The sequence below is a fragment of the Indicator indicator genome, chromosome 7 (assembly GCF_027791375.1).
Source record: "Indicator indicator isolate 239-I01 chromosome 7, UM_Iind_1.1, whole genome shotgun sequence".
NCBI lineage: Eukaryota > Metazoa > Chordata > Aves > Piciformes > Indicatoridae > Indicator > Indicator indicator.
The window spans coordinates 10,996,429-11,009,066 of NC_072016.1; the positions used below are offsets into that span (position 1 = coordinate 10,996,429).

The window sequence follows — 12,638 nt, forward strand, 5'->3', positions numbered from 1 at the left end:
TCCTTGAATGGGAGAGTTAAGCCAGGGATGTCAAGACTCACACATGCAAATTGATAAGCTTTCCTAACACCTCATTTCGGAACAGAACCATTAATGAGCCAGTACCTTTCATCTGCTAGAGCTACTACTCTCAAATTAGAACAGAGAAACCAAAACTGTAGCTTTCATCTTATTTAGCAGTGGCTTCACAGACAGAGCGGGATTTAAGCTACACAATCCTTTCATCCAAGAAGCAGCACTGTAAGACTATGTCTGTTGAGCAGGTGTTTAGGCAACTCCATCAGGTCTTGCACCACTACAAGGACAATGCCTTGCTTGCTGTTAAATCCACATCTTCCTCTTGAACTGCTTCCTTTCATCAAGGACATGCTCACATGCATGTGAGCTGTAGGAATCCAAGCCTTTTAAGGAATTCCTGCCCCTCAGCTGAGATGGGGTAACAGATCACACACACGTTTCTTTCAAGACAGAGGCAAAATAAAAGCATGAAGTTGGACTGGGCAGGCAGTTACTGCACCTTAAGGGAAGGGAAGTACTAATTTCCAATCGGAGCTGGCAGACTTGAGACAAAACAACTTTACAATTTTCAACCCACAGATACATGTTGAACACCGCAGTGAAAGACTCCCATCTGAAAGGCCTGCATGTCAGAAGTCTTTGGATGTCAGAGAGCACAGGCAACAGGGAGGTTTGTTTTCCACAAGCTCTCCTCTTAACAGGTCTGCTCCTCTCTGAGGTGAAGGGACCAACTTTACGACGAAAGGCAACACCAGCTGAAAGGAACCATTCAAGGCCCTGGCCTCTCATTGCCAGACTGCCCACCCAAGGGCTAAAATATCAAGGTGTTCTGAGATGGTGACAACTGTCCTCTGAAACCTGAAGTCATCAACGGAGGTCACACAAGCCAGCCAGAAATCCATTTTTTAAAAGTACAGTTCACAATCACCTGTGCAGTCTGCGTAAAGGTGTCAGAAGACTTTTTCACTTGGAGTCACAAAGTCTGATGGAACAGGTTTAGACCTTCCTGTAAAAAGTCCAGCATCTTTTTCTGGAGAAGGCACCAGAGTGCAATTACAGTCAGCTGGCCCAGTGGTATCCAGTCCTCTTTGGTTTGTTCCCTGAGCTCTTCCTAATGGGCTGCACTTGCTAGTCGTTAATCTGATGGACTCTAGACATGCAGTGCGGCACTTGGCATTCGTCCTTACCTTTCAGACCAATCTAAAGTTACTGGTCCACCCCTGGTAAATGTCTCAGAGAGTTCATGCCGACACTGAACACAGGAGAGGAGAGAATTTAAAAAGAAAAACACAACAGTGGCATTATTTGTCACCCCACAATCCAGCCTCCCTTCCCGTCTGCACTCTCCCACCCTCCTTTGCTGACAAACTGCCCCTGAGGCTCCGGCACAACGGCAAAGAAAGATAACCCAGAAGCACTTGCCTGTTGCCAGGAACCGGTGCATTGCCAGGAGGAGCTGCGGTGATATTTTAACCTTCATCTCGCTGTCTGTCTGCTTGAAGGCAGAGAAGTCCTGCTTCCTGTCCCGATGAGCTACTTTCTTTTTCGTCTTGTTATCAGCTGGGGAAGGGAGGATGGGGAAAGAAAGGAAGGAAGTGATTTCTGTTAGAACAGGCTCCAACGTGAACTGCGCTGGATGGAGTCAGCCAGGATGGCCACCCAGAGCACAGCGTGCAGACAGACCCCTCTGCAGCTCATGCCAAGCCCTGCTCAGCAGCATGTAGCCCAAATGAGAAACAACTAGTGAGCTGTGCTGCAGGTTCATCTCCCTGTGAGTCCCTGGCCTGCAGCCACAGTCTTTGTCGCTTAGAATCAACCACCTTGGAAGAGATCTCCTTCTGCCACTTCAACGGGGAGAAAGTCTCCACCTGCAAACATCTCATTGCAGAGCAGGTCTGCATAATACATATGGTGCGTACACATTTCTAGGTGGGGGGGAGAAGTCCTGCTCAGTATTACTAATAATCAAAAGGTGTTGCTCTGCAAGAGTATCTTTCAGAGCTACTTTATTTTTTTCATACACATTCCCTGGAAAATTCCCAGCAACCAACTATCCAATGATATATCTCTTAGGCTGTGGCATGGCTTCGCTGACAGCTTTGGCAAAATCCACATGTCTTTGGTCCAAGTACCTCCCAAAGTGTAGCATATGCAGTTCCTTTTGTCCTGTCCAAACATCAACAAAGGCTGGCAAGCTGCACAGCCTGGAGGTGGGAATCTCTGGCTGCTTTACAGGCACTGAAGTCAGGATGAAGTACAGAGCAGCTTCAAGAGTTCAGACACAGGAATTCACCTGCTAGTGATCCCAAATTCCTGTCATTTATTCAGTTAAATACTTGCCTCTTAGCTCATATGTCTTAGAAACAGGCTCTGTGATGGGGAATCCTCATTTGTGAAAGACACCACAAAAGATGGAGTTGCAAAGGCTCAAAGAACCCAGCCATTATGGCCCACTCACTGAGCTAATCTCCAAAAGTATCTAGGAAATCAGGTAAGTGGGGAGCTATAGGCAGTATATGTCAGTTCCACGGAGAAGAGGTCTCTTGCTCTTCTCTGCTAGCACAGTGTGGAAAGTGGCAGTGAACACAAGCAGCAGAGTGCTGTCAGACAGCTCTGAGCTACACTGTGTATTGCAGGAAACCCAAGTCTTGAAGCAATTACTGTGAGCCCCTCAGACTTGAGGCACAGCTTAGGTTCTAGGGCCTTAGTGGGGAAAGATACTGAAACCACTATCGCTGCTTGTCTGTCAGAGTCTTTGCTCTAAAATGACTGGACTCTTGAGAGACCAGAGGCAGTTCTGGCACACTGATTCACTGCAGAGAATTCAGGCAAGCACACAAAGAGGTGCAGGTGAAGCTAACTCTGTGAAATCTCATGCATACTCCTCAGTAGCTGGTGCTAGGTTTTAGGTTATGAATGCAAAAGTGATAACAGTGATGCACCACAGCAAAGAAGCCACTGAGATCTGGAGTCCTGTAGGTGCCCACATACAAGCTACAGACTACATAAGGCTCAGAGTGGTTGTGCTTGGGGCTTGGAAGTACACAATACCAGGAACTAAGAGGTTTCTAAAAAAAAAAAAAATCTTCCCAAGACACCTAGCTTTTTATATATGAATACTTATGGGTCTTCAACTTCCCATGGACAAGCCTCCATTACAGGACTATCACAGACTCCACAGTAACATCATATTGACAGAGTATCTACTGTAGACATCTAAAGCTCATTCTGTGAGCAGTGCAGACCAGAAAATTTGAGATATTTGTTCCTCAAAACATGGAGATGAACAATTAAGACCTATGTCCTTTTTTGTCTTTGAAACCAGAAACCTCTTACCTTTGTAGCACTTTACCCAGGGCCTGGACTACATCAGGGGCTGCAGTTTCTCTTCCAAAAGCAGGAACAGAAAGCACCCAAGGGTTACAGACTGCAAACAGTCCCTGCTTTAGGTATATAGTCTGAGACAGACCTTATCTGTACATGCAGTTAAAGGAAAGATGGATACCAAAGCAACATAGAGTGAATAGGAGAAAAGTCCCCCAGAAGCTATTCCTAGGTTCTACCTGTTTAAAGAGGTAAGAACAGAGATTGCTTTTTCTGAAAGCTCAGAGGATGCTATTTTTTACAATGCTGTGGCTGACATGCTTTCTCACAAGGAGCTCTGTTATTGGCCTCTTCAAGGAGGTAAAAACCACCACAAATAGAGCTTTTGTCCCTAGGACAAGGAAATGTCTCTTCAGTGGGACAGTAAAGCATCTCTGTTTCTCCTGTGAATGAGCTACACCACAACAGGTTTCACACTGCACTTCTGGTACTTGAAAACAGACCCAGCATAATACCATAGGAGGATGTCTTAAATCTTTCCATCTGCATCTGTCATCAAGGTAAGAGACCCAGGCTCTTAATCAAATGATGGGTGATTTCAACTCCTCCTCCTGTTTCTTGGCAGCTTGTCCAGAAACCTTCCCCCAAGCAAAATGTGACACAGTGAGAGCAGGGCCATATGGCTTAAAGCCATTATCTTGGCTTATGTTTGTAAAGAGATGGTCTCAACTGTTCTCACTATCCAAACAACTCTTTAGCTTTGGATGGTGACAGAAGTAACTGAATCTGGACCAGATACTTCTTCCATCTGTCCTTTCTACAGTGAGTGAGATGGAGACCTGGGCACTTGGAGTTATCTTGGCATGCTGAAGCCATCTCTGCTTACAGAGTGCTGTGATGCTGTTTGGTTCTGTGACATGAACAATACGACACATGAGGGATACCCTTGGTATAACTTTTGGTGAGATATCAACAAATATCATAACCATTTTCAGTAGGTTCTGGGAATATTTAGACTTTTCCTTCAAATCAAAGGCAGCAAGGCTGATCATTAACTCCTGTGGTAAGGAAGGGAACTCAAGAAGAGGAGACCAAATACAAGTAAGTATTACAAGTCTCTTGTAATACTACTGCGGTTCCAGGCCTGATGTAGAACTCCACAAATAATTGCATGAATTTCCCTGATGGAGTCAGCTTGGACTTGAGACAGCTACATAACAAGGAGTTCAAACCTCAGATCACCTGTTCAGTTGGGCAGGCAGGGAGGCAGGCTGATGAGCATTGCAAATGCCCCCAAAGTTCTGGGAAGGTCCTTTTTCTTTTCCTGTGCTCTTTCTTTGTCCTTTTGTCTTTAGGACAGAATAGACATTTGCAGTGAGCTCCAGACAAGAATAAAGACAAATATATTTTCTCAAACAGAAGTATGGCTCTGTCTGGTACACAAGAATTGTACAAGGACAGAGATATGCAACAACTTGAGATGTGCATCTATCAGATATTCCAGGGAAAGCATATACAATTCTCAGAAGACTAGACTCACTAACCCTGTGTCCATACTCAGTACCAGGATGCTCAGATCAAGGCAGAGGTGGATACCAGAGTGCCAGTCAGCACACACTCCACATCCCCCTCTCCCTCATCCCCCAAGTGAAGCACTAGACAGCCTATACCCCCATGCTGGGGGAAAGCTCTTGCAGCTGCAGCAGTGCAGGCCCTGTAACGAATGTGCCCCATGGCCTGGTGCTGCATGGCCCCCAGCAGGGGCTGGCCTGGGGTCCTATTGGATGAGAAAGGCTGCTGAGGTGCATGTGGGCGAGGACATGAAAATGTAGTGCAGGCTGATGCTTACAACCAGACTGTTTGTCTGCAACATGCAGAACACAAGGGTGTCTTAAGGTACTTCATTTGCAGAAAAATCCCAGATTCTACATGGGGCAAACCCCCTCAGAATCTGTAAGAGCAAAAACCAGCAGCATTCCAGTTGCATTTCAGGGGTGACTAAACTTGCTTTCAATTACAAAGAGTTAAATAAGATAGGCCACTAGTCAAACCCAGGTCAGAATGGTGAAATTCATGTTCCTCAAGCAGACTCTGTGGTCAACACAGAAGATAGAGCTATGCCATGGGAGTGGAGGACAGATTCCTGTAGTGCATCAACCATGAAAAAAATGCTCCAGCTTTCCAATAGTAAGAGCCAAACACACTGACAGCTCTTCATAGTGATGCTGGCTGAGATGTAGTCAGAACTTCCCTGTGTCATATCAGAAAACTCTTCTCTCCACCCCATCAGAATCCCCAATACAAAGTTTCATGCTCAGAAGTACTCATATCCAGAGATTGAAAGGTCAGACATATTTAATAATTTTCTTGCTCCCATCTTCCTCTCCTTGCTCCCAATATCTCTGCTAGCCATAAGATACAGCAGGATGTAACAATCTAAAGAAACAGCACACGTTTCTTGGGCACGCAACACTTGAAGAAATTCAGCTGCAGAGCTTCAGCAGTGAGAGCAGCTTTCAGCTAAAGCTGTAAATACACAATTCCTTCTACCCTAACACAGGGAAAATGTATTTTTGTGGAAAGACCAGAAAGGCACAGCTCCAACACCAAGGTCAGCCATTTCACCAAATTTCAAGTTTCCATCTAAACCAAACATTTTTAAAACTTCAGAACAAAGGTGTAACAATGCTTGCAGAATTTTTCATAAGATTTACTTTCAAATAAACATCTAGTATGAAGTAAATTAATCTAAAGGTTTCAACAAGTTGACCCATTCTGAGCTGAGCAAGCCAGCTTGGCCTTATATTGAAGATCATCAGAAAATGATCATTTATTACTAGATGGGGTTACTAGCACTGACACACTGATAGCAACACATCAGTGGACAATAAGCTACCTTCCCATCACTACACCAATTCTGATTACAGGACAAATCCAAAACCTATCACATTTTCTGTGATCCTCATATCTTCTCTGGATTTCTGCTCTAGTCTTTACTGCTACAGTTTCCTTCAATCTGAAGAGTGGAATGAAGTCAAGAACCTTGCAAAGAAACTAGAAGTCCATCTTCACGGTCTATAGAAGGAGTCACCCTCCAAACTCTTTGCATTCTCCAGGAAGCCTAAGAAGTTAAGTTTCCCTCCAGTTCTGAACCAGGAATTTTCCACAGTAAATCTTTCCCAGGAAGGAAGGTTTCAAATGAACTCATGTTCACCAGCTCTATTTTGTTAATCTAGGAAGTCTTCTGATAGTAAAATTAAATTCTCATTTAATTCCCCTCTAACATGCTATTAATGGTCAAAGCTCTTTTTATCCTGAAGAATAACACTACATGATCTATGTTTCTTTTAACAAACAAGGGGAAAATGCAACACTGAAAAGCATAGGCAATGTCTTTTCATTTGTAGAAGCATGGAAATATCTCAAAGATGATGAGACAAAGGCAGGATCTTTTTGGAGCACAGAAGAAAGTCTGACTTCATCATTATGTTGTAACTGATTAGCCCAACAACCCATTTGTGAGGGCATGAAAAGAAATTGATAGGAACTGGATTTCTGTGATTTGCATAGCAATCAGAGTGTTCAGCACATTGTAAAACACAGTGTGATTTACATGAACCTTTGGGCACATGAATACTGGCAAAATACTGAATAGCTACAGAAGGCAGTTCAGGCAATAACAATCTATAAGGAAAAGTACAAGCAGGGTGCTCGTTTGGCTTTTGGTTTGGAGGAAGGATAGAAGACTCTTGCACTGTTAAAGATGCTGTAGAAATGTTCAGATCCCTTTCATGAGGAAAGAAAAAGACAGAACAGGCTAACAGTGTTAAAGATATTTAACACTCTTATATGTGCTACAATAGAACCTGGAGATATCCTTGTGCTACACCCGAACACATAGTAAAAGCATCTGCCAGCAAGTGATCAAAGCACAGAGGAAGACAGATGAAGAATGACAGGCAGGAAGTATTGTATGCACAGGCCAGACTATGTAGATGGGAAGAGATGCAAAGATACTTTAGGATATCTGGCCAAAGACCAGACAAATTCTAAACTGGAAAAGAAAGGAGTCCAGATATCTCAAGTCCAAGGTAATAGATGACCTGCAGCATCATGTTCCACAACATGTTAGCAGCAAGGAAGGAGTCTTACTGAGTGATAAAGAGAGGAGTCATTTAGAACATGCTGATTTTCAGCCTTGAAGATAACTTCTATTCTCAGCTTTTCTGAATGAGTGACAGAGTGACTCTATAAGGAGACTACATTATCCTTTCTTGAGGCACAATGTTTACCTGCCTTCTTGCTAAGGTAGGCAGTAGATGAACTACAGGCCCTTGAGGCTGAAAGGGGTTAGAGGAAAATGTGGGAGGTCATGAACATTTTAACAAAAAGATTTATTAAGGCCACTGTGGTGGAGAACAGCTAGCAGAGGGCAGACCAGACTGCTGCAGATGTAAACCTTCTTGCTGGGAGGGTCAAACACACAAACCTGTCCTGTTTCTGAATTAGTACAGCATAAAGGAGTGAGGTGCCCATGATGCAAAACCTAAAATTACTTTGACCATGTGAGGGATCTGCAGGTCATTTCACCACTGATATTTTAAGATCAGCAATTTACCATCTCTTAAAACACAGCTATTAAATGTAACTGCTACTGCATGGAGACTTCTCTCTTATCTGTACACAAAGTGCAAATACTTTTACTCACTGTATAGATCTGTTTCATCCAGAATTTCAGACTTGATGATTTCTTCAATCACATCTTCTAAAGTCACAATTCCCAGGACTTCATAAAAAGGATCCCCTTCACCTTCATTGTTTACTCTTTGTACTATAGCCAGGTGAGATTTGCCTGCAAGGAGACAGACCAGCAATTTAGACACTTTAGAAACTCCTGAAAGATCAGAAATTACAGCAGAATTATAGACACACAGGTATAAATAAAAAGACAAAAAGGTTGGTGTCAGACTTCTTAATAAAAAAATTAAAGTTTAATAGATGCCTAAAATCATATTCTGATTCCTGACAAATACATTGACGGGCCACACAAATCCACCTAATGCACTAAAGCAGAAGGGCTAAGGAGATCCCTCTCTAATGTCTTTCCCAGTGAAACCGTCACTCTGGCACTGAATTCACTACATTACCCTGTCAATGGTTGTTCCACTTCTTGTCTCACATGTGGCTGGAGCCCTCCTTTACAGCAAGCTTCCACAGATGTTCTCCTTAAGCTTGAAAACAACTGCAACAATGCCCAAATCACAGAAGCAAGTGGACAAGGTAGAGTGGGGAGAAGAAGCCAGTTCAATCCTTGGGTTTTTCTTTTTCTACTCCCTCCCCTCAAAAACTAATTTGTTCAGATATGCTCCATAGGGGGAGGGAGTGGGGGTTGGAGTTTAGGCATCATTTAGGAAATTAATTAATTAATTAAAACAAAGTGACATTATCTGATCAACAAAAAGAAAAGCTAAGATGAGATGTACTAGTGACTCTAAAGATCCCTGAGTTGTGCATCATTCACAGTGTGTTCTACAATTCCTGAAGGCTTTTCTGCCACAGGAATAATGGTAATATAGTCACCAACCTTTGAATCTGCTTTAATATCCCTGGTTTTCCCAGCCGGTCCTTTATAAAGCTGTGTAAAAAGTGCATTCAAAGAGTTCACCAAATACATGTAGCATTTTGAAGTGTAAACAGGGCAGATATCAAGATGCTTTCTGAACTCTCAGGAGGTAAGCAACACTGTCTCACATTCTTCTTCACTGGTCTCAGAAACAATACTTGTTCCCATCCGTGGAAGATAAACCAAAATAGTTCAGCTTGACTTAGACCCCTTTATAGGCAATAATGTCTGCATGCTTTAGCATTCAGATTATTAGACTAACAAGCATTCCAATTATTCCAACCCAGACTTACTCATGCTTAAAGAATGAAAATATCCTGAACAAATTAAGACAAGGGAGGAAAACTTATCAACTACTGATATAAACATTGCATCAGGTCAAGCCAATTCACTTTGGTAAGTTTTTCACATCTGCTTTCCCAGGGACCCAACATAAGCAGTAAAAAACAAATTCTTGGTGAATGCTGTCTGTCGAAAGTTAAATTCTTTTGCTATTCCCAGCTTGTGATCATTTAAAAGGAATTTTCCAAAGCAGGGTCTAATATTAGACTCAAAATGAAGTTTCCATTCCACTTAGGCGATATTCTCACCAAAGTAACTACTGCATAATCTGATTGTCTTGGAGCTACTCGTTTAGATGCAGATGGACATACTTTAAATACCAGCTCCACAGTACTGCTGAGACTTATCTTGAGGAGACCTTATTCTACAGTGAATTAATAGAAGGATGATTTGTGATTTTAAAGGATCAGCATTCATATTGCACTGAAAGCCCTTCTCTGTGCCAGGTTTTATTTCTTTGCATTCCTTGCAAGGCTTCCAGCTCTTTTTATTGCTCAATGAACAGCATTTCAGGGAAAAAAAAAAAAGTGACTTAATGAAAACATGAAAGATTAAAGTACTATTGTCATTGCTTTCTCCCTGTAACATATTACTCCAATTATATACTTTCAATACAATTATGTTCAAGGAGAACCATGACACAATGGCAACTCAAATATTATCATTTATTTCCTTGTGCCTGCTCAGGTGTTAGAATATTTGCTTTCAAATCAAAAGGCATGAGTCCTTCAAGAACCATTTCTATCACAGACCATTTGCACATCACAGAATCCCCTGTTTAATTTCTTACTCATGGGGATACCTTACTCATTCAGATACAAATTCCCAAGGGTCACCTGTTCTTACACATTAGTAAATGGTAAGCGTGCTCAGATCTGCACGAGTGGGTAAAATCAACAAACAAACAAACAAGCAAACAATGCTATCAACTCGGTCTTTCAGCCTTGATCAGAATTGCCTTCTCCACTTCAGTACTGCCTGTGATAAAGATGAACTAGGTGATAAAATTTTACATTTTGTAAAGGACAGTCTGACAGCGGAGTCCTTGACACATCTACAAGCAGTAAGTCATGGAAGAGGGATGGGGGAAGAACCTGAGGGGCTGTAATACCATGAGCAGTTGTGCACCGCTCCCAACCACAAAACGAGTTGCATGCCCCTTTGCATTGATGTGGTCTTCAGCAAGAATTTAGGATCACTGAAATATGTTATGCCACAGCTGTCTGATCTGACCAACAATATCTAATGTGTGACAAGTGACCAAAATCTGTACCAGCTACTAGTCTATTATGCAAAGTGAGCTGAAAAGGAATTAGTTATAGATCAATTTTGGATACTATGCACTTTTTACAATCAAAAATCAGCTTAGAAACATCTTTTTCATGGCTCTGCCATAACCTCTTGGTTTAGTTTTTCTATTTAACATCCAAAATACAGAGACTATTGAAACTTGCCATAGTTTCAAATGTCATTGGAGTTTTTGGTGGGTAGCACTGATGTTCAGCTCTACCTTCATTATAAAACTAAAGGTTGCAGAGAGTTTTCATGTTCATAATAGACAAATTATCCAAATGCAGGCTGACACTAAGCTTTCTATCATCCTGACTATCAAGATTTACTATTCCTGACTTTCAAGAACCTATTACTTTGCTGGGGTCAGATGAATTTAAGCCAATCTAATCAGGCTGCCTCTAAAAGACTGCTTTTTTGCACCCAAAGATTTCTCCTCCCTTTGCACTCTCTCTAATGCTTATGCACTCACTTGATGATCCAGATCAGATCCAAAAATTACATTTCTTGTCATGATCCATACAATTATTTGCCAGAAATCATCAGACAGCGGAGGAGCAAGCATCAGGACTGATGATGGAGGTGTCACAAAGATGCATTCCCATACTGGATGGCTGCCCTCTGACTGCTGCACAGATGACTGCAAAATACCCTCCGTGCATGGAAGTAATCAAGGCAGAAAAGGCTAAAGGAAAAGCCAGAGGAGTGCAAAGACTGTTTTAGATGCCGTAAAAGAGCACAACGCAACATGTGCCCAACTTTAAAAGTGGTCTGTGAGTAAAATAATGACTCCTCTGAGTGTTTTAAATAGAAATTGGCTACAACTTTACTCAAAGACTTTATTGGCCCACTGATATTTGTTATATCGTTTTATTCAACTGAGAAAGAGCTTTCAACTGTATTTTCCACTCCTAAGGATATACAGTGCGTAAACAGCAAGGAGCTGAACAAAGTCAACACCCAGGGAAGGAAACCTGGACTGTCTATATTGTTCCTAGGGATTTGAGAGCAGAAAAATTAAACAGAGAGCAAGCACGCATGGGAATACATAATTTCTATACTTCACTGATTTTCTGGCCATGGTCTCTTAACCACACTACATCTTTGACATTAATCTTTCTTTAATCACTTGTTTCAAGCATTGATACAAGGAGATTTAGCAACCAGGCAGCTCTGCAGCACTGCCAGATCTGATGGTAAAGGCAGAAATTACCTGAATGATGTGTAATAAGCATCACCAGGAGAGAACTATGGGCAGTGCTCTGACCCACAACTCCTCTGTTGCTGCAGGCAGCATTTGCTTTTGGCCTCAGCTTCCTTCATCTACAGCAATGGTCAGTAAAAATCAGCAAGAGCCTAAAGAGCTAATAAGTGTACATAGGTTGAGACACAAACTGTGACAAATGTTAATCTCTCAGTTATGTTCATGGGCAACTAAAGGACCAAGAAGTTTTGTTAAAAGAAAATCCAGTCTCATCCTATTGCTCAAAATCCTGCCACTCAGCTTGGATTTTGCTCTGTACTGCAACTTCCAATTAATTTATTCATCTAATTAAGAAACGTGAAGATGCTTAGTGAAATCTGCATGATTCAATAAACCTAGAATGAGCTCCTGGAAGTCCATACGCTTGACTGAGCTCACAGAACAGCACTACCAGAAATGCCTGACATATTGAATCTCTGCCATTTATATGTTTAGAGCAAGGACCTCAGGAATATTGTCACACAGTTCAAACTAGAGATGAAAACACCTGACCAAGGTCAACGTCTGCTCTGGTCTGTAGAAAGAATCTTGTTTACATGAAGAGTTGTGCAGTATGAATAGAGCTGCATTCACCCCATTCTCATGTGCCACAGACACACAAGCAGAAGAAACGGGCTGATGGGGAACACTATGAAATTCAGTAAATGTAAATGCAAAGTCATGAACCTGGCATGAAATAATCCCTCTGCACTGGTATTGGGGACTGACTGGCTGCATCTGCAGAAAAGAACTGCACAGTCCTGGCGGACAAGCTAGGTGAGTCAGCTGTGTGTCCTT

The 12,638-nt window shown here is 42.2% G+C and overlaps 1 protein-coding gene across 1 annotated transcript in view; it reads right to left on the reverse strand.

The window, feature by feature from the left end:
* The window catches only part of CNNM2 (cyclin and CBS domain divalent metal cation transport mediator 2), a 126,791-nt gene that overhangs the window by 16,130 nt on the left and 98,023 nt on the right, over positions 1-12,638 (reverse strand). The window contains exons 2-3 of the mRNA XM_054382304.1: positions 8,051-8,194; positions 1,441-1,578 (exon numbers count right to left, since the gene is read on the reverse strand). Coding sequence (XP_054238279.1) covers positions 1,441-1,578; positions 8,051-8,194 — 282 coding nt within the window. The remainder of the gene's footprint in view (positions 1-1,440; positions 1,579-8,050; positions 8,195-12,638) is intronic.